The 27,960-nt window shown below is 32.4% G+C and overlaps 1 protein-coding gene across 1 annotated transcript; it reads right to left on the bottom strand.

Annotated features, from left to right (window-relative positions):
• Nucleotides 1–662: 662 nt before the first annotated feature.
• On the bottom strand, nucleotides 663–27,021 carry LOC134707820 (uncharacterized). Its single transcript, XM_063567875.1, has 3 exons — nucleotides 26,862–27,021; nucleotides 22,476–24,247; nucleotides 663–1,573 (listed from the first exon to the last, which is right to left on the bottom strand). Exon 2 carries the CDS (start codon nucleotides 24,230–24,232, stop codon nucleotides 23,312–23,314), a length of 921 nt encoding a protein of 306 aa, XP_063423945.1. The 5' UTR covers nucleotides 24,233–24,247; nucleotides 26,862–27,021; the 3' UTR covers nucleotides 663–1,573; nucleotides 22,476–23,311.
• Between the last annotated feature and the right edge of the window lie 939 nt (nucleotides 27,022–27,960).

Raw genomic sequence — 27,960 nt, 5'->3', positions numbered from 1 at the left:
ACATTGAAGACCTGTTGGTGACCTTCTGCCGTTGTTTTTTTTTATTTGGTCGGGTTGTTGTCTCTTTGACACATTCCCTATTTCCATTCTCAATTTTATTGTTGTTATTAATGTATTATAGTCTCTTTTTTATTATTTTCTTATTTTACATCTTCTGATATCAGGCTCGGACTTCTCTCTTACTGAATTTTAATGTGCGTATTACTTTTCTGCATAGGCTAGAGGTATAGGGGGAGGGTTGAGATCTCATAAACATGTTTAACCCCGCCGCATTTTTGCGCCTGTCCCAAGTCAGGAGCCTCTGGCCTTTGTTAGTCTTTTATTATTTTTAATTTTAGTTTCTTGTGTACAATTTGGAGTTTAGTATGTCGTTCATTATCCCTGAAATAGTATATATATTTGTTTAGGGGCCAGCTGAAGGACGCTTCCGGGTGCGGGAATTTCTCGCTGCATTAAAGACTCGTTGGTGACCTTCTGCTTTTGTCTGCTCTATGGTCAGGTTGTTGTCTCTTTGAAACATTCACCATTTCCATTCTCAATTTTAAAATCTCAACTCTCCCAGCCAAAGTTTACCGTAGATGTCTTAGACTATTTTATGAGTACCCTGATTGTCATATAGCGTTTCAACCGTTGATTCTAAATTGATATGAATAACGATATCTATTAAAACACGTAGTAAAATTTTTCAAATAACAGACCTATAATAAACAAAGAAAATTGTAGTATCTTATACCCAAATAAATATCGCATATATACGAAATAAATCGTATTGTTGCCATAAATGCATTAATATATATTAAAAACATACAAAATTTAATCCTAGTATCTATGATGAGTTTATTTATATATAGAAATTTTCCCTATTTAATCATATATTAATGTTATCTGTCAATATTTTCATTTGTACAAAATTATGTAACTTGATGAAAAATTAAACGCGTTTTTTCTTCTAGAAAAACAAATGTACTTCGGAAAGAGTATAGAACAATGATAATCTACATGTAATATGTTCAACAGCTCCAGGGCAGAGTTCTTTCCAATTTTCTAAGATATACCACATCTCACTGAGGATTATGCAGTCTGTTTCCTCTATTCATCTTTATTTTAAATGCTGTTAATCCTTGATTTCTAACTAAAACTTTTAATCAACTAAATAACTTTCAAAAAAGCAGTCTTAATCCTTAGATTTCTCCTTAGATTTCAACTTGCAGGCTAAAACAAAATGAGAAGATTTGTAAAAATTATAGTTTGTGTCAAGCCGTCGTCCAATTACCCGCTGAGCATTTGCGACAACCTTGTTGTTATCTTCTATTTCACTCAATTTGTAAATGTGAAAGAAGATGGGACTCATCTCAAGATCAAATATTTCTGTCGTCCTCTTGATCTCTCCATTCCCAGCAACATGTATATATGATAATTCAATGATATCAGCTGGTATATAGTCTTTTGGCTCTACAGCTATTGCAACGTGGGGAAGCGCGCAATATTTGAATTCTATAACATCTCCTTTGTGAACGTCTTTTATTGTCTTCACTGGGCGTCTTATGTGGCAGGCATTGACGTTCGGTAAAACCTGAAAACAAAAAGTCTGCTTTCAAATATCACATGCATTTTGTTGATATCTAAAAAAGTAATTTGTTAGGTTTACAAACATGTTATCTCCTTCAATTCTAACACCTAAATCGTGCATAATGGAATTGTAAATGGAAATGGAAAATGAGTCAAAGCGACAATACCAAATAAAAGATCTGAAACAGCACAAGGCCACCAACGCGTCTTCAAAGTATATTTGTTATCTTTATTAGCTTCTTTCTATTTGCAACTGAACCGGACGGTGTTCAACATAACCCATTTTAAAATAAATTAGGCTCTGTGTTGAAGGCCGTACGTATAATGGTTTACTTTTTAAATTGTTGTTTGGATGGTGAGTTGTCTCATTGGCACTCACACCACATCTTCCTATATCTATCTATCAAGGAGCAAACCATCAACTATTTATCTTTTTCTTTGCTGAAACAGTAAAAACCACAATGAGTAAAAAGCACTGTATACATAAATGTATTATATAACATATTCTATTGAACTGGCAAAAGAAAAATTCGTAACACAAAATGAAAAACAAGATGCTACTATCATGTGTTGTTGCGATTCTCTCAGTCTTGAACGATTTCATATATTTAAACATTAATAAACTACTGTTGTCTTCATTCATATGCCACAAAAATTGAGCTTGAAAATTACAGTGAACTTATTTTTTGCTATATTTGTAATGTATGTCAGTAGTACGGGGCGCCGAATGGGACTCTTGTGGTTTTGTACTCAAAATTCAATTTTGTACGGACAAAAGTGACTTTTGTTCAACAAAAATGAGTTCAGTTTAACAAAATTTGTATCATACTACAAATTTGAAATTTTGTCATACAAAATTATCTATCAACGGACAAAAGTCACTTTTGTCATGACAAAATTCATTTTTGTTACACAGACTTGACTTTTGTTACCTAATTTGAAAATTGAGCGACAAAAGTCAATTTTGTATTTAAATTAGTTTAGTTTGGTTTCTGTGAACTAATTTGCATACAAAATCGACTTTTGTTACACAAAATTGACTTTTGTTACACAAAATTGACTTTTGTTACACAAAATTGACTTTTGTTACACAAAATTGACTTTTGTTACACAAAATTGACTTTTGTTACACAAAAATTACTTTTGTTACACAAAATTGACTTTTGTTACACAAAATTGACTTTTGTTACACAAAATTGACAAAATTGACTTTTGTCTCAACAAAATTGACAAAATTGACTTTTGTCTCAACAAAATTGACAAAATTGAATTTTGTCTCAACAAAATTAACAAAATTGAATTTTGTCTCAACAAAATTGACAAAATTGAATTTTGTCTCAACAAAATTGACAAAATTGAATTTTGTGTCAACAAAATTAACAAAATTGAATTTTGTCTCAACAAAATTGATTTTTGTCTCACGAAAGTCAATTTTGTCTCACGAAAGTCAATTTTGTCTCACGAAAGTCAATTTTGTCTCATAAAAGTAAATTTTGTTGTTACAAAATTGAATTTTGTCATCACAAAAATGAATTTTGTCGTCACAAAATTTACTTTAGTCTCAACAAAATTGACAAAATTGACTTTTGTCTCAACAAAATTGACAAAATTTACTTTTGTCTCAACAAAATTAACAAAATTGACTTTTGTCTCAACAAAATTTACCAAATTGACTTTTGTCTCAACAAAATTAACAAAATTGACTTTTGTCTCAACAAAAATGACAAAATTGAATTTTGTCTCAACAAAAATGACAAAATTGAATTTTGTCTCAACAAAAATGACAAAATTGAATTTTGTCTCACAAAAGTCAATTTTGTCTCACAAAAGTCAATTTTGTCTCACAAAAGTCAATTTTGTCTCACAAAAGTTAATTTTGTTTCACAAAAGTCAATTTTGTCTCACAAAATTTAATCTTACCGTACACAATTGACTTTTGTGATTTAATTTCCATATCAGGTAACAAAAGTCAATTTTGTATGCAAATATGTTTATATTTGCATACCTTTAAGACAAAATTGACTTTTGTCATGACAAATATGAATTTTGTCTACAAAAATGAATTTTGTCATGACAAAAATGAATTTTGTCTACACAAATGAATTTTGTCATCACAAAATTGAAGTTCTCACAAAACAAGTCTGTAGCACATAGTTTTGTAAGACAAAAATGATTTTGTTATGACAGAATTGAATTTTGTACAAAACCACAAGAGTCCCATTCGGCGCCCCGTAAGTAGTACGGGGCGCCGAATTGGACTCTTGTGGTTTTGTACAAAATTCAATTCTGTCATAACAAAATCATTTTTGTCTTACAAAACTATGTGCTACAGACTTGTTTTGTGAGAACTTCAATTTTGTGATGACAAAATTCATTTGTGTAGACAAAATTCATTTTTGTCATGACAAAATTCATTTTTGTAGACAAAATTCATATTTGTCATGACAAAAGTCAATTTTGTCTTAAAGGTATGCAAATATAAACATATTGCATACAAAATTGACTTTTGTTACCTGATATGGAAATTAAATCACAAAAGTCAATTGTGTACGGTAAGAATCAATTTTGTGAGACAAAATTGACTTTTGTGAGACAAAATTGACTTTTATGAGACAAAATTGACTTTTGTGAGACAAAATTGACTTTTGTGAGACAAAATTGACTTTTGTGAGACAAAATTCAATTTTGTCATTTTTGTTGAGACAAAATTCAATTTTGTCATTTTTGTTGAGACAAAAGTCAATTTTGTCATTTTTGTTGAGACAAAAGTCAATTTTGTTAATTTTGTTGAGACAAAAGTCAATTTTGTAAATTTTGTTGAGACAAAAGTCAATTTTGTTAATTTTGTTGAGACAAAAGTCAATTTTGTCAATTTTGTTGAGACAAAAGTCAATTTTGTCAATTTTGTTGAGACAAAAGTCAATTTTGTGACGACAAAATTCATTTTTGTGATGACAAAATTCAATTTTGTAACAACAAAATTGACTTTTATGAGACAAAATTGACTTTCGTGAGACAAAATTGACTTTCGTGAGACAAAAATCAATTTTGTTGAAACAAAATTCAATTTTGTCAATTTTGTTGAGACAAAATTCAATTTTGTTAATTTTGTTGAGACAAAATTCAATTTTGTCAATTTTGTTGAGACAAAATTCAATTTTGTCAATTTTGTTGAGACAAAATTCAATTTTGTCAATTTTGTTGAGACAAAAGTCAATTTTGTCAATTTTGTCTCACAAAAGTCAATTCTGTGTAACAAAAGTCAATTTTGTGTAACAAAAGTCAATTTTGTGTAACAAAAGTAATTTTTGTGTAACAAAAGTCAATTTTGTGTAACAAAAGTCGATTTTGTATGCAAATTAGTTCACAAAAACCAAACTAAACTAATTTAAATAAAAAATTGACTTTTGTCGCTCAATTTTCAAATTAGGTAACAAAAGTCAAGTCTGTGTAACAAAAATGAATTTTGTAATGACAAAAGTGACTTTTGTCCGCTGATAGATAATTTTGTATGACAAAATTTTAAATTTGTAGTATGATACAAATTTTGTTAAACTGAACTCATTTTTGTTGAACAAAAGTCACTTTTGTCCGTACAAAATTGAATTTTGAGTACAAAACCACAAGAGTCCCATTCGGCGCCCCGTAAGTAGTGGATACAGTGCCTTTTATCTGCTAAAGGATTCACAAAACCTTAAACAATATTTTTGATTAACAATACAAGCAATGATACAGAATGTACTGTGATACTTCTAGCACTGATCTAGGTATGAAAACCAACTTATTTTTTTATATATATGAAACAGACTTAAAGCATGACTTTACACTGTTTTTAAAAAAAATAGATTTAGGCAAACATTCCATGTGATAGAATAAAGACTACTTCTGACACGTTAGAGTGTGTATCATACCTAAGCTTATAAATAACGTACCATACTTACAAAAAGTACAAAACACTAATATTGCGCAAATCAAAAGAAAAACTGATCGTTTGCAAAAGGTAAAATTTTCTTTTTTGAAAGACAAAATGCCTACATCACTTATGTATGTTGTTATATCATAATTTGTTCTCGTTCAATTGCTTGGCCATATTCAGGCTTAATGCTAAAATAGCAACACACGATTTGAAGTGATCACGAATTTGTTGACTAATTATCTATGTAAGTGTGTTTCACTCGACCAATGCTATGTTTCTATAGGTTACAACATGAAGTTAATTTCAATTATTACCAGATTCGACTCATGATAGACCTTTTATCACATGGTAATACACAATTGGTTCAATGATTAGTATAAAAACGTTTCGGGGCACCTATTTTAAATTTTATAGGATAAATAGTCTATTGTTTAATTGTTTATTTTCTTGTTGTCTCGTCGTCTAGGATTTCTCATTGGCTTTAGTTTAGATTGTTTTTTTTTATAAATTGTCCTTTGCATTTGTATTCCTGTTAAACATTCACTTGTTTGTCTATCTTCTACATTGCGTTTTTCTTGTTAATTTGATTTTTTTCTTATTATTACTATACAAGTGTGGACACAGATGAGTGTGGATAGAATGTTTGGATGTTTGACAGTGTCTTATGACAATAAAGTTCTATGTTTTTCCTATATGGTGTTAATAACTGTGTTGCACGGTGACAACCGATCTGAGCATTAAAAGTGTTATTTATTTGATATTTTTTTTATGTTCAATAGTAATTACATTAGTTACCAAATGATTATGATAGAACATGTTCTAAATCTTTGGTTTTGGATACATTTTGTAGCTGGGAGAGAAATTGTTAATTTCTGTGTCGATTTGGTCTCTTGTGGAGAATTGTTTCATTGGCAATCATACCTCATCTTTTTTATATGTTTTTGCTTACTATTGGTATGGTTCTATTTACATTACTTTGTGGTGGATCGTCAGTATCATTAGTAATTTTTTTTGTTAAAATGTCGAATTTCTTCCTCAGATTAGAATACATTTATTGGTTTTAAGTAATGACAATGGCTTATGTCTGACATGATTATTGGGGCTAAATGAGATAGGAAGTAAACCTCTGTGCTGATTTATTTCAATTCTTTATATCTCCTCCAAAGTTTTGACCAATATAAAAATGATTTCACCAAAAGAACCTTTGTGAGCATGCTTCAAAGACTCATAACTGCTCCAAAAGTAATCCGATCGAATTTGAAGCATGTCAAGCAGATATCATCAACATCTACTTAATAAGTCTTATACTTTATACTTATACTGCTTTATACGACTGCAGAGGTGGAAACCTGAACAGTTGGGGCTAGTATGGACACAACATTCAAGCTGGATACAGCTCTGAATTTGGATTGTGCTTAAATAGTTGACACAACATAGGTTTCTGACACAGATTGAATGTGGTCTATTAGAACTTCAACTTAAAAAATTTAAATTGGACATTTACCTATTTTGGTCCAATATCCAAAATCTAAATACATGGTTAAATTCAGAATATCAGAGAACCCGAAGAATTCAATTTTTGATGAAATCAAATAATGTTTAATTTTAGACCCTTTAGACCTCCATGTGGATCAATTTGATAACCGGGCCCAAATATTAAAAATCTAAATACACGGTTAGATTCGGCATATTGAAGAACCCCATATATTCAATGTTTGTTGAAAAGAAACAAAGTTCAATTTTTGACCCTTTGGATCTTAATGTAGACCAATTTGAAAACGGGACAATACTGTGCAATTGAATATTCCTGGCTATTGGCAATACTGTGCAATTGAAAATTTCTTGCTATTGCGCAATATTGTGCAATTAGATATTTCTTGCTATTGTGCAATTCAGTGCAAGTACAAATTTCTTGCTATTGCATAATACTGTGCAATTGGAGATTTCATGCTATTGTGCAATACTGTGCAATTGAGCATTTCTTGCTATTGAACAATACTGTGCAATTAAAGATTTCTTGCTATTGCAGAATACTGTGCAATTGAAAATTTCTTGCTATTGCACAATACTTACTATTAGTATAATAATTTTTGAACCCGATTGGGACCAACTTGAAAACTGGGCCCATTATCAAAAATCTAAGTACATTTTATGACTCACCATATCAAAGAACCTCAAAAATTATTTTTTTGTTAAAATCAAGCTAATTTTAATTTTGGACCCTTTGGACCTTAATGTAGATCAATTTAAAAACAGGACCAAAAATTAAGAATCTTAACATGGTTAGATTTGGCAAATCAAAGAAGCACAATAATTCATTTTTTTAATGAAAGCAAACAAAGTTTAATTTTGGCCCCTTATTCCTTGGGACCAAAACTCCCAAAAATAATCCAAACCTTCCTTTTGTGGTCATAAACCTTAATAGATTTCTATTAACTTATGCTAAAGGTATTGTTAAAAAACCCAAGAAAAATGCTTATTTGGGACCTGTTTTTGGTTCCTAAATCCTACACTGTAAGGACTAAAACTACCAAAATCTATTCCAACCCTCCTTGTGTGGCCATAGACCTTATGTTAAAATATCATAGATTTCTGTTTACTAATACTTGAGTTATAGAGCAAAAACCAAGAACAATGCTAATTTGGGCCCTTATTCCTAAACTGTTGAGACCAAAATACCCAAAATCAATCCCAGCCTTCCTTTCATGGTCATAAACCTTGTGTCTAAATTTCATATATTTCTATTGACTTTACTTAAGTTAGAGTGCGAAAACCAAATGTCTTTGGATGAAGACGATGACGCCAACGTGATACCAATGTACAACCAAAAAGTTTTCAATTTTTGCGGTCGTATAAAAATGATCTCAAATCAAATTTCTAATGGAGTTTGCAACAATAATTATTCAACTACTCATTTTAATAAAACATAAAGTATTAAAATATAAATGTCATACAGTCATGGTGATGATGACCCCGCTAACATGTAACGTTAAAAAGGTACATAAAGTGAAGCTGCCAAAAATTGAACTTAAACTGAGTTAAGAGGTAATAAGCATTATATACACATTTCACTAAATTTAGTTGAGACAAACTTGAGGAATTTTTCCATTTGTGAAAGGGCATAACCCTAGAATGATAATCAAAGTGCTTGTAATCACTGAATGGCTATTAAAGACTGCTTAAATTTATCAGTTGGTAGTAAAGTGAATTTTGCATTGTATATATATTGTATATACATGTATAGCATTATTTTAAGTTGATTCAACTACTATTCTGGACAGAGAAATCTAAACTCCAATTTTTAAAGAAGATTTCATAAAGCATTGGTTTTAGGTAATTCAACAACCATTCTGGACAAAGAAATAACTCCAATTTATTGTCTGGAATCTACAAAAATGTTTGTTTTTGGCCCTTAATTCCTAGACTGTTTGCCCCATAACCCACAAAATAGACCTTAACCTTCAACTTATGGTATTCAATATTATGGTACAATTTCAGAACAATTGAAATACTTATTCACGACTTTTTGTACGGACACTAGATTAATGCTTGTTTTGGTCACCTTTGGAACCCTTATTCCTAAACCTTAGGGACTACATATATACCCCCCACCCCAAAAAAAACCAAAACAATCCCAAGCTTCCTTTTATGATTATAAATATTACTGTGGATTCATTATTATTCTTTGGATACCAATTTTCGAGGCTTTCGTGGGTAGATATCCACGAAATTAAATGTTCAACGATTAACAAATTTTCTATACCGGCTTGTATGCAGACTTCGGCAAAACCACGAAAATGCAAATTTTCTTTAATCCACGAAAATAAATGAATCCACAGTTGTTATAATTTTAAGGCTTTCTTTTTACCTACTGTGGATTCATTAATCGTGGGTACAAATTTTCGTGGTTTGAGGAAAATTGACATATATTTGTGGATATTTAATTTCGTGGTTTTGGCAAAGTCTACACTCATTCCTTTAGAAAATTTGTTTTCTTCGTTGAACATTTAAATTCGTGGTTCTCCTGTACCCACGAAATCCACGAAAATTGGTATCCAAAGAATATTAATGAATCCACAGTATACTGAATTTATTATCTGGAAACCATCCGTCTTGGGAAGACGACGACAGGATACCTACATGTATTTCAACTGCAAAAATTTCTGTGGTTGTTTAAAAATTTCAAACATGTACAATGAAATATTGTTTTAGAAATTGATAAGCCTAGATATGCCTTATAATTTTCCCCCGCATAGTTGAAGGACCATTTACACTCAGAACCGAGTCAACAGTAGGCAGCTAGTACAGATGTATTAAAACAACCTAGCATCATATTGCTAGTAGTGGTAGTAGCATTTTCGGGTAAATTTGTTCTTTTTTTTTATAATATGTTTGGTTCAAATCAAAATAGAATGCTTTTATCTCCCTAATACTTACATTGTACGTAAACAGAGGTGATACTACTTTGACAAATCCTTGTACATGAGAGTTTTCTGTCAAATCTTTATTTCACAAAGAATGATTTGCATAACAATGAACTGAGCTCAAAGCAAAGTATTCAATAATACACTTAGACAAAGAGCTAAATTCAGTGATATACTTTGTACTACAGGTCCTTCATTAACATCCATCGACCAAAACCACATCTCAAAAACATTCCATACTACATGGTTGGTTCAGAAGTCCTGAAAAAGACATGATTTTTTTTATCATATTTTAAGTATATATACACAGGTTAAAACTTTCTTGTGGTACAATCATTCCCTATCTACATGTAGCAACTATCAATTTGCTTCATGCACATATTGATATGTGTTGAGTTAACCTCTGTTGGAAATAAGAACACACAAACCTCCACCTAATTTTAGTCAACGGACAAAACATTCAAAACTATAAAATATTATCTAAGACTTGTCAGTGTCTATTTACCATTGCCACTGAATCAGTGATATATGTACATGCAAGACTAAAATTATAAAGTACATATATAAGACTAAAACTGACATTCAGGCTTTATGATATCTTCATTCCCAAAGTCATTTTCAAATCTGACTTCATGGTAAAATAAGATTCCATATCTACAACCAATGAAAAGGAAATATCCCTCTAATAGACTAGCATTTAAATGACAGTTTTCGAAAATGGAAGCTAGGTCAACGTGGAACCTTGAACTAAATAAATCGAAACAATATATCTTAAATATTTCAAATGCATGTACATGCAATAATATTAATCTCTAAAATTCACCATATTGTTCCCTTTTTTATCTTCTGTTCGATACTGTACATTTGTATATCCAGTGGCGGATCCAGAAATTTTCTAAAGTGGGGGCCCCCCACTGACTGACCTAAGAGGGGACTCGCTCCAGTCACTATTCAGTGATTTGTCACCAAGGTTCCTCCAGAGCACTGTTAGATAAGGGGGAGCTAACTCGTTTGTGCTGGAACCAAGGGACAGGGGGTCAGTCTATCGCTAGACTTAATGTTCTGATAGGCATAGCTAAAACGCAAGGAAGGTTTTCATAATTTAATTACTGTAACAATTTAAACGAATGATGATAACAAATCAATTAGTAAACAATTCCAAATAATAATAATAATCTAATTAAAGTACAAAGTATCAAATCTAAATATCAAATCCCAAGTAAAACTATTTCTCTTTAAAATGTAAAATATAAAATAAATGCCAAAATTACTAAATCATAAAATATACTTAATCTCAAATTCAAAAATGCAAAGTCTCAAAATAAAAGCTTCTCAAAAGTATTTTCTAATTTAAATAATGAGTCAAGAGATAAATTTTGTCTCACACTACACAGTCAACTGGTAGACTGGTAGACAGTCTTATAGGGCCAGTATGATGACGTGAGTAGTGTGAGGTTACGCTTCCGAAACACTGACTGCCTTCCCAAAATTTACCGACAATATTTATACTAAAATCCAAAATAAATAAATATGTCTCGACATGTTAATAATACTCTCATTAGCAAAATTATACTTTAATTGACTAAGCCTAATCCTGTAATGTTTTGATAAAATTCTTAATTTTCAAAGTGACATGTGTTAATTACAATTAATATTTCAAAATAAAGTGCTTTGAGCAAACTGTGACATTCCGAGTACTAATGCCACAACATAGGTAAAATTAATTAAACAGATTAATTAAAACTTTTACAAAATACAAACATTAAATTTTCTTTCATAAAATAAAACATATTTTTATCCAAAATAACACTAACACAAATTTAAGCCAAATTACACACCATGACATATTCCCCCCTACTCCAATATGTTTGTCCCCAAACATGATATATACATTCACATATACGCATCTTAAAAATATCTAAATACACTCTTTACCAATTATATACATAACCTGGCGCCAGTAAAAAAAAATATATATACAATAAGTGTCAGCTAGCTAGCTTCTCTCAACCTTTATATTTTTGTGTTAATCTCCAAAAAGACAAGACACTTTAACCAAAATCAAAAGATGTAGTAATAAGAAATAGTATGCGTGCACTCACACTAAGTCCTAGAACTACCTACCCCCCAAAAAAAATGTTTTAGAAAAACTAAATAGATTTACTTGCTCCTAAAATACTATTTTCAAGTCTCAAACACTGTCCTAACGAGTCACAAATTGTTTAAAACAAATCACCATGGATTTATCTCACTTTGGAACTCTTTAGTTAATTCTTTTAAGAAAGTGTCAATGCACCCATTCGGCACTTCATCAAAAGTCTGCCATTCTGGAGGCATATTTGGGTTCATCCAACTTAACAAAAACTCCATTTTTCCACTATTGTCAACTCTTGCTTCATGTACTTTAAATCCTTGACCACAGCTACTAAATTCCTGTTTCAGTGTTCCTTGGTGTTTTTCCTGAAGATAGTTCAATTTCTCTTTCAGCAATCTCTCCTCAAAGATTGTTGTAAAGTATTTGATAAAATTATGAGCATGGTTTCGAACAGATGTAATTGAATGCCACCTCTGAATAATTCCAGATTGAATCAGATAATAAGCCTTTTTATTTATTAAACGCACTGCTAGTAATTTTTCAGGTTGTGAATAATCCAAAGAAGGGTTGTTATTGGTTGAAAGCACATTTACAGATTCCTTTTGCGAATTGGTACTAGTTTCCTTATTTTCTTCATTTCCTGGTTTGTCAGATTTATTAAAGAATTTATGCTTGGTTTGATTTAGAGGTCTTTTTCTCTTTTTCCCGCTCATTGTTCTGTCCGCATGAAATTGACGCACTATATTTGTTGGAATTTTACATGGAAAATGCCACTCGGTTTGTCCTGTTTTGAATTTTATTTTGTAATATAATGTACCATTACCTCGATTTGAAGCCATTAGACGGTCGATGTTTTCTTCACTAAATGGAGTACAATTTCCACGTTTACAATCTTGACATGATGGTTTGGTGTTGCCAACAGGTGGATTGCATGGTTGGTTCTGGTTGTTGTTACCAATTCTCTGGTCTCTGTTTGGTTGTTGTCTACCATTGTTGTTATCATTTTGCTGTCCCCTGTTCTGTTGTTGTCTATCATTGTTGTCTCCATTTTGCTGTCCTCTGTTCTGTTGTTGTCTGTCATTGTTGTCCCCATTTTCCTGTCTTCGATTTTGTTGTTGTCTGTCATTGTTATCTTGTCGACCTATTTCGTCTGGATCTAACTCATCGTCATCATTTTCATGTTCTGGAGGCGGATTAGTTGGTCTAGTGTTAGGGTCATAGTATGGCTTCAACCTATGCGCAGTTACTAGTGACTTCACTTCTTTGTTGTTAGCACAATTACGGATTCTGTATGTGTGGTTTGATCTATTCACAAGTGTTATATAATATGGACCTACCCATTTACGATGCAATTTTGGAGCCTTTCCTACAGGAACTTTAGTACAGTATAGCCAAACTCTTTGGGTAGGTCTAAATTCTGGTTCCTGTGTATTCTTGTCGTATTGGCGTTTATTTCTCTCTTGGGCTACTTCTATGTTCTCTGATGCAATTTTCCTGGTTCTTTCTAAATTTTGCAGAATTCTTCCTAAAAATATCCTATGATCTTGGGCTAAATGTTCCTTAGGTATGAGAGAAGTATCAATCGGCAGACACATCTCTCGTCCAAACAACAAGAAAAATGGTGAGAAATCAGTTGACTGAGTTGCTGGAGTGGCTCGGTATGCCATCATGATTCCTGGTAATAAATGAACCCAGTCATCTTGCTGATCTTTAGCATAACTGCGAATAGATTGGAGAATAATGGAGTTCATTCTTTCAACAGATCCATTTGTTTGCGGATGATAGGAGCTCGTTAAATGTCTTGTAATCTGAAACATTTCAGATAATGCTTTTACAAGGTTCGACGTAAAATTCCTGCCGCGGTCTGATATGAGAACTCTAGGTGCTCCGTATCGTGAGATAATCTCCCTGTACAGTATTCCTGCTACCTCACCAGCTTCTTGTGTTTTTAAAGGGAATATTTCACTCCACTTAGAATAGCTGTCCACCACTAAAAGTACATGTTTGTATTTGTCTGGAGTTGTAGGTAGACCACTAAGTATGTCCATATGCCATCTACTAAATATGTCATCACTTATTTGTGGTTTAAGAGGTGGTCGTTTAGCACCATAATTCCTTTTCGATTGTTGACACACTTCACATGTCTTAACATATTGTTTAATATCCTCATACATTGAAGGCCAAAAGTACTTATTACGCAGTGATGAGTATGTTCTGTCGAAACCTTGATGACCACCGCCTAGAATACAGTCATGGTAAGACCTCAAAACGTCGTCACGTAAAATTCTAGGAACAGCTATCTGTTTCACTAAACGCTCATGTCTTGGTACTTGTTTACACCTCTTTGAATAAAAATGTTTTAAAATTCCATCCTCTATTTCAAAATTGTATGATTCCGCTACTATTGTTCTCGCTAAAATTGCATCATCTGGTAATTCTCTATTAAACTTATAATTGTAAATTTCGGAAAAGTCTCGACACTCTTTTTGATGTTTGGATAAATTCATAAGTTCCGGTTCTTGAATTTCAGTTTCTTGTATGTTCGCGATTACATTTTCCTCACTTTCTCCTTTATAAAAAAACACAGTTTCAGTATACTCTTTTTCATTAATATTGTACAAATGTTCTGCCAAATCGGTTGAATCTTGTGCTGTTGAATTTGTGTACTGTTGCCTGGATAGACAATCGGCAGTATTCTTAGAGCCTTCACGGTGTATAATCTTGAAGTTGTATCCCTGAAGTAGCAAACTCCATCTTCCTAGACGACCTTGACAGTCTTTGATTTTCTGCAGATACTTAACAGATACATTGTCGGTATACACAGTGAATTCTTGATTTGCCAAATAATGTTTGAAGTGCTGTATTCCATCCACTAGAGCTAGTGCTTCCTTTTCTGTTATATGCCATCTAAGTTCAGAACCACGAAGAGATCTTCCACCATAAGCAATGGAATGCTCCACTCCATTCTGAATCTGACTTAACACATATCCCATTGAATATTCAGATGCATCTGTGGATAATATGAATGGTTTATCAAATTCTGGAAACACTAGAATAGGTGCGGAAATAAGTGCATTTTTCAGAGTATCAAATGCCCTCTGACATTTCAATGTCCAGTTAAATTTCATATTTTTCTTTAAAAGTGATGTTAACGGTGTGGCAATACACGCATAGTCCTTCACAAATTTTCTGTAATAGTTCGCCATTCCTAAAAAACTTTTCACTTGTTTGGCATTCTTAGGAGTATGAAAATTGTTCACTTTTTCTGTGTTTTCTGGGTTCACTTTAATTCCATTTTTAGAAATAACATGTCCTAAATACTTAACTTCCTTCTTTGCAAATTTACATTTCGACGGATGTAATTTTAGATTAGCACTTCTTAAATTGGTAAACACTAAATTTAAATGTTGTAAATGTTCCTCAAAGTTCTTGGAAAAAATTAAAACATCATCTATGTAGACTAACGCGATCTTAAAATTTAGATTTTTCAGCACTTTGGTCATTAAACACTGGAATGTCATAGGTGAATTCATCATACCAAATGCTAGTCTGTTGAACTCGTAAACTCCCTTGTGGGTAATGAAGGCACTCTTGTATTTTGTGGCAGGGTCTAACGGTACCTGCCAGAATCCTGAACGAAGGTCGATAGTTGAATATAGCTCAGGTTTGGCATCAGCTAATGTATCCAAAATGTCAGACATGTGTGGAATTCCAAATGAAAGTGGCTCTGTTATCTTGTTGAGCACACGGAAGTCCACACAAAACCGAAATTCACCATTTTGTTTCTTCACGAGAACTACAGGGCTGTGAAAAGGTGAGGTAGATTCTTCGATGATACCATGTCTCTCCATCTCATCTAGTTGTCGTTCAATCTCAGCACGCATCTGTGGTGATTGACGATAAGGTGCTAAACTAACCACCTTATCACCTTTTGTATGGATGGTATGATAATGCATTTCAGTTTTACCAAGTTCCGATAAATCCTTGGCAAATATGTCTCTATTCTGGCTTAAAAATTTATAAAGTTTTTGTTGTTGATTTAAACTTAAGTCAGTATCACTTAAATTAATCCCTAAATCAGCTAAAATATCAGCACTGTTATTGTTTGAATATTTCTCACTTTCTAAAACACTGAATAAAAATCCTTCATCTTGGTCTTTGAAAGCATTAATATTTCTGAAGTCAACTAGTTGTGCAACAGCAATTTGTAATTTCGAGTCCAAATAGATAGTTTGATTCGTTGGATTTAAAAGTCTGTAAATTCCCATGTTATTATTATCAATATTTGAAACTGTTTTTCCACCAGCTATAGAAAAGCGTGACTGAAGTTTATGGCACGGTTCTAAAATTACTATACTTCCTATTTGAAATTTTGGAATTTTAACTGGTATAATTGTTTCTGATTGAGGTTCTAAAATCACTGAATTCACGGTTTCTGCCAAAGCTGTAACTGCACTATTGTCTTGAAAGGTTGCTATGGTAACATGAGCAACACTATCTTGATGTTCCATGTTCATTGCGGAATTCTTCAGAGTTGGTATTGTTAAAGTCATATTTTCAAAGTCGGTTTTCACTTTATTGTCTCTCAAAAAATCTAATCCTAATATAGCTTTTGCATGTAGTGTTTCAAATATACGGAATTTCTGGTAAATTTTGTATTGTCCAAAAGATAGCTGTAGTACTATTTCACCAATTATCGCATGCACTTCTCCACAGACACCTATTGCACTATTTATCGTTGATTTCTGTATCGCTGTAGTGGTGTTTAGACGGTACAGCTGATGTTGACTGATACAGCTAAAAGATGCTCCGCTGTCAACTAAACATCTCACTTGGTGGTCCTCCAGTCCAATTTCGACAAAGTTCCTCTCCATGGTTGTAGTAAACTGGAAACTTGCTGTTCCTGGTATTACACTGGATAGCCTGGCACATCTGTCTCTTTGGCAGCACCATCCTTTTGAAATCCTTTTTCTACCCATGATGATATTTCTATTCCAATTACCAAACTGAAACTTAAAGTATTTTTGTCAGTATATTGTTTATGTTCAATTCTCTCTACCTTAAGTTATAACTTCATTAATTATGCAAATAAAATCTCTCATGAACTAAATGTTAAATTCTCTCTACTATGAGTCAAATTTCCAGATCGTATAAAATTATTTGCACAATTACAGTTTCTCCTGAACTGAATTTTAACTCCTGTAAAGTTTTTGCACAAACAAATATTTATTTAAAGTTAACAGATTCACACCAAGAATCAACATACATCTATACTTTTCACTTAAAAGTTATTAAAGTGTATTATAATAGGCAAGATGTACTTATCTTTTAGTTGTGAGTTGTATTAATCTGCAACTTGTCTCTCCTGTTACTGGTTCTCTCTTCTTCTCATTGTCTCTCCTACTGTTGTCTCAATTTTTGAAATTTTAAGTTTTAAATAATTTTGAATGAATTTTGCCAACCTACATTTCAGCTATGCAGTTTCAGAATCTAATTTGAATCATGCCCGGGTCAACTCCGCCATATCTGTCACCAAGGTTCCTCCAGAGCACTGTTAGATAAGGGGGAGCTAACTCGTTTGTGCTGGAACCAAGGGACAGGGGGTCAGTCTATCGCTAGACTTAATGTTCTGATAGGCATAGCTAAAACGCAAGGAAGGTTTTCATAATTTAATTACTGTAACAATTTAAACGAATGATGATAACAAATCAATTAGTAAACAATTCCAAATAATAATAATAATCTAATTAAAGTACAAAGTATCAAATCTAAATATCAAATCCCAAGTAAAACTATTTCTCTTTAAAATGTAAAATATAAAATAAATGCCAAAATTACTAAATCATAAAATATACTTAATCTCAAATTCAAAAATGCAAAGTCTCAAAATAAAAGCTTCTCAAAAGTATTTTCTAATTTAAATAATGAGTCAAGAGATAAATTTTGTCTCACACTACACAGTCAACTGGTAGACTGGTAGACAGTCTTATAGGGCCAGTATGATGACGTGAGTAGTGTGAGGTTACGCTTCCGAAACACTGACTGCCTTCCCAAAATTTACCGACAATATTTATACTAAAATCCAAAATAAATAAATATGTCTCGACATGTTAATAATACTCTCATTAGCAAAATTATACTTTAATTGACTAAGCCTAATCCTGTAATGTTTTGATAAAATTCTTAATTTTCAAAGTGACATGTGTTAATTACAATTAATATTTCAAAATAAAGTGCTTTGAGCAAACTGTGACATTCCGAGTACTAATGCCACAACATAGGTAAAATTAATTAAACAGATTAATTAAAACTTTTACAAAATACAAACATTAAATTTTCTTTCATAAAATAAAACATATTTTTATCCAAAATAACACTAACACAAATTTAAGCCAAATTACACACCATGACAGATTCCCTATATAAGCAACCACATTTTTTCTCAAAAAGCAGGGGCCCGCCCCCCCCTAAATCCACCTCTGATATCAACCTTTAGACGTCTTTCATTTACATTCAGTTTAGTGTGGGTTGATGTTTGATTGTTGTACATGTTACAATGAGCAAAGCCCATACGGCAGTCAGCTATAAAAGGCCCTGATAAGACAATGTAAAACAATTCAAACGAGACAACTAACATGTCTTTTTAAGGTTACATCATCAAAATATGTAGGGTCGTATAATCTTTTTATTATTTTGTCCATTTTATTTCTTGCGCCATGATTTTGAATTGTGTGGTCCGTCTTGCATGGTCGGAGTTGTCCATGGGGCGAGAGTTCCCCTATTTATAATGATTGGATTATTTCTTACGACGGCAATAAAATGGCTTAGGGTGGGTGCTCAAAATAGGATCGGTCAGGTACCCGTAAACAAACAGATATTTTTTTGGCCTTACCGATGGAGCACCATTGAAATATATACAAATCACGGATCGGATACGCATCAACTATGTAAGACCTAATTTCAACACCCCTAAACAGTGAATATTTTTATCGCAACAGTAGAATTTTATTACATAATCTGAAAGATGAAACCTTGAATTTCACAGGAAAAATACTCCCATAGCTGGGAAAAATCATTTAAAAAAGTATCAGTTCAATTTGTAAAGCCATTATTATAGCATTTTTTCAACTAAAATAGAATTTTCATGCAGCTAAATGATAGCATCAAAGGCATACACCTTGCTTCTTAATAGTAGCAAAAAGTGTTTTTTTTTTTTTTTTTTAAATGTACATGTACTAAATAAAAGATATCATTTAAATCTATTTGTTTTAAGTTTTTCAAAAACTACAAAATCCCAATTTGTGACTAAACCTTGCAAATTGAATTTTCTACTAAAAAGTGATTTAAAAATCACTTATTTCAGTAAGTCCCCTGCACGACTGAACATGGCAATTTATGAGCTGCCATTTTATCACACCCAAACAGACAGATAAACAAAAAAAATGACAATTGTAGGATACGTTTCTGTAAAATATGATAAAATCATGTTTTTAAATAAATGAATACCAAATAGATACACCAAAATTTAAAGCACATTTACAGGAGGGATATATACACAATCATTGCTAAACTATACATTTCATACTCTATGCATTTAATATAAATAAATATTGGTTTAACAAAAAGAAATATTGATGTGTATGACAGTATGACTATCATTCTTATTCCAAATTGATGGTAAATTCCATGTCAGCATTGTATTTTGGGAATTCCCAGGTAAATGCCATGTCTAAATACAGCTGCTTCATCTGTACTATAGCTGTCTGTAAATATATTCTTCCAATCAATGCAAACCTAGTCCAAATAATTATGACGTCTTGGAAGGCTATTATGATTTTTTTCTTTGACGCCTTACATTGGCGATGTAAAAAAAATTATAATAGCTAGCCTTTGACGCCTTGCATCGACGATGTAAAAAAAAATTGTAATAGCCTTTCAAGACGTCATAATTATTTGGACTAAGGCAATTAGTTACCCAGCTGAGTATGGTGTATAAAAATACACTGAATATCCTCCACCAGTATTTACATGCGCACAGTAATCCGTTAAAGAGTAAAACCCTCCTATCCCCCCTCATTAAATGCACCAAGAATTTCAGGGCTGTAATGTAGGTCATTTATACACACCAAAATTGTACAAACAACTTATGTCATGTTCTGTATACCAAATTATCATGAAATTGAGCTGTTTCCTTCAACATATACAAATATGTAGAAATAATGTACATCGTTTTCATTAAGATACCAGATACGACTAAACATGTAAACTACAATGTTATTTGGAATCGTCCATAATGTAAACCCCTAATTTACAATGTTGTATGAAATCGTTCATCATGTTCATAGCAGGCGAAAAACAGAATTCGCGAATACACGGTTTCCGCTTTTAATGCCAGTGTTATCATGACTGACATAAGGGGATGAAATGCATATAGATGTCTATAAACATGTCTGATAAAGTCTATTCAATAGTAACTTTTTTGTTCGTTGAAATGTGTGGGATTGTGCAGCACGTGTCATCATGACATGTGTCCCTTCGCGGCCTTCAGTTTAGATTATAGACTAGAGAAGAGACTACATGCGTACAAACCTGATGTCAAATGAAGATATACGGAATTTAAATAACGTTGATCCTTTAAATGTACGAAACACAAACACATATGACATCTGTTCACATAAAATAGATAGTAAAATTTTCCAAATGAACGTCCATTAAAATTAAGTCTCTGATGAATATTTCCCGCGCAAATGTCATGGAATAGACCAAAACGAATTTTAGGTGTGTGTTGTCATTAAAACATTCGGGTCAATGAACACAGTTAGATTAAATATATAAATATGTTAACTATATTTATATTGGTTTATCAGAAAAGTGACTTTACCAGATTTTTTTTGTGGCAAACAACGGTAAATATCCTATATCATCTTGACATGACATATGAAAACCCCTTAAGCATAATGGTGTGTGTATTGGAATAGTCCATGGAATTGTCCAAACCGATACAGGTGATATACTTAGAATAATATTGCTGTGTCTATTGTGGACACAGCAATAAAATCAGATTTAAGATCCTTATGAGCCCGTAGTAAAGTAAAAAAAAACTGTAAAAAGCCTTATTTAATAAAATTTGCTCGATTAACCTTGAAGTGAAGACTAATAACAATTTGCGTGTATAGTGAACCCCCTAAATAAAATAATACTGTGTTCTAGAATACTTCCCCTTTCGGTGATCACAGTAATCCGTTAAAGAGTAAAACCCTCCTATCCCCCCTCATTAAATGCACCAAGAATTTCAGGGCTGTAATGTAGGTCATTTATACACACCAAAATTGTACAAACAACTTATGTCATGTTCTGTATACCAAATTATCATGAAATTGAGCTGTTTCCTTCAACATATACAAATATGTAGAAATAATGTACATCGTTTTCATTAAGATACCAGATACGACTAAACATGTAAACTACAATGTTATTTGGAATCGTCCATAATGTAAACCCCTAATTTACAATGTTGTATGAAATCGTTCATCATGTTCATAGCAGGCGAAAAACAGAATTCGCGAATACACGGTTTCCGCTGTTAATGCCAGTGTTATCATGACTGACATAAGGGGATGAAATGCATATAGATGTCTATAAACATGTCTGATAAAGTCTATTCAATAGTAACTTTTTTGTTCGTTGAAATGTGTGGGATTGTGCAGCACGTGTCATCATGACATGTGTCCCTTCGCGGCCTTCAGTTTAGATTATAGACTAGAGAAGAGACTACATGCGTACAAACCTGATGTCAAATGAAGATATACGGAATTTAAATAACGTTGATCCTTTAAATGTACGAAACACAAACACATATGACATCTGTTCACATAAAATAGATAGTAAAATTTTCCAAATGAACGTCCATTAAAATTAAGTCTCTGATGAATATTTCCCGCGCAAATGTCATGGAATAGACCATAACGAATTTTAGGTGTGTGTTGTCATTAAAACATTCGGGTCAATGAACACAGTTAGATTAAATATATAAATATGTTAACTATATTTATATTGGTTTATCAGAAAAGTGACTTTACCAGATTTTTTTTGTGGCAAACAACGGTAAATATCCTATATCATCTTGACATGACATATGAAAACCCCTTAAGCATAATGGTGTGTGTATTGGAATAGTCCATGGAATTGTCCAAACCGATACAGGTGAAATACTTAGAATAATATTGCTGTGTCTATTGTGGACACAGCAATAAAATCAGATTTAAGATCCTTATGAGCCCGTAGTAAAGTAAAAAAAAACTGTAAAAAGCCTTATTTAATAAAATTTGCTCGATTAACCTTGAAGTGAAGACTAATAACAATTTGCGTGTATAGTGAACCCCCTAAATAAAATAATACTGTGTTCTAGACCACTTCCCCTTTCGGTGATCTACAGAAATGATTTTTTACTATATAGTATGTTAACCATTACCTTACAATCCCACGCCAAATGACTTGATCTGCGATTAAACACATTAAATATTTCTGTTCTCCAATCTTCTTAATCGCTCTAACTGCTACGGTATCAGAAGAAAACGTCTTTTCTTCAGGGAAATCATAGACGAATAAATGCTCTTTATTGAGGTTGATGTGGACTGTTTCACTTCGAACTGTTCGCGTACCGAGCAAACCACAGAATGCATAATGAACGATACCGATGCTTTCTACATTCAATCCTTCTTGTCTATTCAGCAGCTTTACCTTTTCAACGACAACGTCATGGTCAGTTATGCCTTTATATACAGTCAAGATATCACCAGGCTGTATGTCACTCATTGAATGCACAATCATTTTAGGAATAACTGAAGTTGGGTTTATCTTAGCTTTTATCTTTGTAATAAGTTTTTCGCAAGCCCACGGTATCACAACAAGTGCGATTATTCCTATTCCAATAACAGGAATAGCGTATTTTAATGTTGGCATAATTAAAGCAATAGACACTGTAAATCCTACGACTAACTTAGCTAGAATCTTTATTCTTTTTTTACTGAAGCAGGATAAACAGATCAGGCGCCTTTTTAACTGATCTTTCAGTTGTTTAAATCTTCGTATCAGCAGAATACACTCGACAATAGCACACAATATTGGGCAACAAATTACTGCTCCAAGAGTGCCTGCAGTTACCTTGGAACAGTTAGCTACCCGCAAGAATAACAATTTAGTGGCAGAGACTATATCATTTGAAACTGAACGTAAATGAAAAATCTTAGCCAGCATTGCAGCAAACCAGGTCAAACAGCTTTGAATAAGATCACCTGAGTTATCAGACTAAAAACTTGCTTTTATGTTCGTGACACACCATATCGCTACATGCTCACAATTATTGGTAAACAGGTTATACGATCTACTTCCTCTTAAACTTCTCGCACGTGTTATAATCTCGTGAGCAGTAAACGATAAGTATTTGTACTCAACTAAGAACAAATATTCTTCCTCGAGATTAATGTTCATACATTCTTCAATAACCTCTATTTTCACAGTGCCAGTATCTGTCTTAGTTGTAAGGTTAACTACACAGATGCTTATCTTATGTGATTCCTTGGAAAAAATATCGGTAACAATTGCATGATGAAAGTACGGAAAGCCGAACTTGCCTTTTAAACGTCTCTTTAAAAAATCGTTCGTCTTAGTGCTGTGGGAGTACCTGCCAAACTTAACATGACTGCCCTTAGCTAGCAAATTTCCATCGGTTAATGTTGACACATTACCACAGTTAAAACAGTCTACTTTAGTTGTGAAATAGTCGGCAGTCAGTACTTCTTGTCGACCCTCTATATTTGACAAATCCGATGTTTGTAAGCTATGACGCATCTGGTCATTATTATTCATGTCTTCCGTAGCAATCTCACCATAAATTTCTTCCGGATGAAGATCAGTTCCTACATCAGAACCATGTAGAGATGATCCAGATGGAATTTCAGTATGTTCAATCACATCTTCAATGCAACAAGAACCTTCATTAATAAGAGTATTGAAGTTTATTTCTCCTGGATGACATTGATTAATATTATTTTCTGTACTGTTAAAAGTTTTTGCTAATTTATCTGCATATCTAGATCCATTGTTCTTCAGGAAATGCAGCAGTACCTGTTTATCTTCAGATGTAGAATCATCATCACTGTATTTTCCATCGTTGCTACATTCGGAATATGTATGTTGGCGAACATTGGCTCTTACTTGCTGATACATGGTAAGCAGTCCTTCCTAAAAAATCATGAATATGTTAGAAAAGAAAAGCGAAAGAAACTAAAAGGGACGTTTAAACTCCTAATTCAAAATTATACTGACAACGCCGTGGCAAAAAAGGAAAAGACCAACAGACAATGAGACAATGAGCCAAACAACAGTGTACCAACCACAACATAGAAAACTTAAGTCTTAGCTACACGAACCTAACAAGTTATCAAATGATGACTAGAGAGAAGTTTTGATTTCATGGATTTCAAAAGAATAAATACGCATTATATAGATTAATTTTAAAAGCATTTGACAAAAATGTTAATTTGAAGTCTGCTTCTGTTTTGATTATATATAAATAATGTTGATATTAAACTTAAAACATACCAATCGTTCTTTCAAGATGACATAGAGTGTTCACTTTTCAATATGCTTTCGATTTATTCAATGGAGGTTGCTCGTAGTTTGGTGCAACCCAAAGGAGTTTAAAACATACAATGAATTTAATTGATATACAATTTTAAAATCAAACAAGAAGTAGAAGATACCAAAGTGACATAAAAAACACTAAATTGACTATACAATATTAAAACACGAAATTAGAGGAATAGACTCGCAATAGTCTTAAAGAATAGTAAGCATAACAACAAAAATCAACAACCAAAATATTAGGGTGAGCCCGAAAGTGCTCGGCGATGATAAACACAGCATGTTTCTCGAGTGAAACCCGTCGTTTTGGTCTTACAATTACAGTTTTATATAAAATAGCCTTATGCGAAGATATTCAAATAGAAAGAAAATAAGACGGGAATGTAGCTACGTCTACATGAAGATATTCGTGGTCATCTTTGACACAGATATTTATTCATGGTCTGTCAAACCATGATAGCGTCCTTGATACTACTTTCCGATTATGTAATGACTTTAATTTTACCACATAGAGACCTTGGTTTAAAAACTTAGGAGCAGTAAACATCTGACAAGGAAATTGTGATAGGAAACGGAAGCTCTGAAATGTCGCATCAACCGGAGACACTCTATTTATTTATATGTAAGTATAATTATATGACTTTGATATGCAGTATAGTGAAGGAAGATCCACTGCATTTTCTGTGGTCACCATTGCACAAAAGTATAGAACGAACTTATGATTCGTCGGCATTTCATCTCTGATGAATTTCATAGGAGTATATGTCGAATTTTCGATTGAATTCCAATGCCAAATTGCTTAATCAAATATAGTGATTTACACACGAAATGTTGCTGTTGGGCATATTTTTTAATAAGTTTTTAGAAGTTAATCAACATTTGATGATAGATTTAACATAAATGTGCAATGACCCATAAAGACAACAGTAGTACGCTGATGTTAAAAAGTCATAAATCGATAGAGAGAAAACAAATCCAGGTTCATAAGATGTGTTTAAGTTCTGATTATAACATATAGTCTAAAAGACATTCGGAAAAGTGTATCTACATTGTCCTTTTTAACGTTTATCCCACTGCATGTCACTATTTCCTAATGTATAAAAAAAAATCGGTGAATACCCATACAGTTTAAATATTATTAGTCCTTAACGTTGCTGTCTGTGACTGTGTTAAGTCAATATACAGCGTTTCTATTGAAAAAGTAGTTTTTTTTGTATAATTTCATTTTTATTTCCCTTAGAAATCACAAATTATTTATCGTTTGGTAGAGATAAAAAAATAAATAATACCTGGTTAAAAGTGACTGGTTTCTATATAATTTAAATTGTATGTCATAGAAAGAATCAAGATAAAGATTTATACAAGCACATTTTGTCCTTAATTTTATATGATTAATGACCGGAGAATTTTAAAATTTAACCAAAATAAATATATTGTTTTGATGAAATCGATAATATAAGTATTGGTAATAAAGGCAACAGTAGTATACTGCTAGTTAAAAGTATTAAAAGATGGGGTGACAGATACCAGACGGACAGTCAAACTGATAGATTTTAAATAAACGGACAGCGCCATGTCTTAAAAAAAAAGACAAACAGATAAATAAAAGTAATCAAGACATAACATAGAAGATTAACGAATAAGCAACACGAATCACATAAAAAAACTGTCGGAGATATTAGATGCTCCGAAAGGGTACGCATATCCTGCTTTACATGTGGCACCAGTCGTGTTGCTCATGTAATTATAAACTCGGTATATAGTCTTATTCGGTAGGTCACATTCGTGAAAAGGGAAGAGGATTGTAGATATGACATAAGTTAATCTATTGTTAGACACTAGAAAAAGACTTAATATCACCAAGACAATTCATGGGACCCTATTAATCTATGAGGGGTACATACCGTGCTCTAATTAGGCAACAACAGGTTTTTAAAGTGATATTGAAATATTTGGTTTGATCGGAAAATAATTTATAACGAATTAAAACTCAGATTTCAGCGATATATTTCTAACACATTATGTTTAAAGCTGGTTGCAATGTATCCTTTAAATTAAAATATGCTAATGAGACAATTTAGTAACCATTACCTTGATCATTTATACATGCAGACGCTCATCATAATGTTAAACATGTGAACAAAGATAATCAAATAAAACATATATTTTGGGATTATTATTTAAAAACATTATAGTATAAAAATGAACTTACAAAGTTAATATGCACCTTCACGATCAACTGCGAGGCCGGATCATGTGATGTTATATAATATATCACAGGATGCAGCTGTTCATTGTTTTGACTACTGTTTGCCAATTCTAAAAATACTTCTAGGAATTTCCCTGATATTTTCAGAAAACAATGCTTTTGAATCATCTGTACTTGATAAATGATCGACAATGTGATGAAAAGGAAATAAGATAAGAATGAATCAAATTTTTACGATGCATTATTATAATTTTGTTTAATCCTTTTATCTTTGATGAGTTTATTTGAAACAACTGGGTCGATGCCACTGCTGGTGGAGATTTATTTCCCCGAGGGTATCACCAACCTAGTAGTCAACACTTCTGTGTTGACTTGAGTTATCATTGATATGTCTATAATTATAAATAAACTGTAAACAAAACTTTAAATTTTGAAAAACTAAGGCTTTTCTACATCAGGAAAAGATAACCTTAGCTGTATTTGGAACACCTTTAGAAATTTTTGGTCCTCAACATGGTCAATGCTCTTCAACATGTTCAACTTCGTACTCTATTTGGCCTTTTATACACATTTTCGAGTGTCACTGATGAGTCTTCTGTAGACGAAACGCGCGTCTGGTGTAAATATAAAATTTTAATCCTGGCATCTATGATGAGTTTATTTATAATTGCAGCAAGGTCTATCTGAATCACTGTTTTCGACCTTGTAACATTTTTCAAACAAAGATTCATAATGTTTGATGAAAAAATCAAAACAGCTTAGATAAATGTAACCCGTAAAAATTACAGAAGAATGTATCTTGATATTGTTTGACATTAGCTATCCATAGTGATAATTGACGAACCACAGTTGCTTTCCATAGGAGATTATTAAACCCCATATAGATGATTGTTTTTAATAATTTTTTTTATTATCACACCATGCACACCGTACTGCTTCATTTAAAAGAAAATGAAATTTTGGAGCAAGCATCATTTAATTATTAAATATAAACCCACATTTTGATTTTGTAATACTCATTTCAATGATAAAAAGCTTTACATCTCCATACTTGATAAACAGATATATGTTTGCATGGATAGCAATTGGATCATGCTATTAT

Source organism: Mytilus trossulus, chromosome 2 (assembly GCF_036588685.1).
Source record: "Mytilus trossulus isolate FHL-02 chromosome 2, PNRI_Mtr1.1.1.hap1, whole genome shotgun sequence".
NCBI classification, from domain to species: Eukaryota; Metazoa; Mollusca; class Bivalvia; order Mytilida; family Mytilidae; genus Mytilus; species Mytilus trossulus.
The sequence above is the reverse complement of the archived record's forward strand: the minus strand, read 5'-3'. Positions and strand labels throughout refer to the sequence as shown.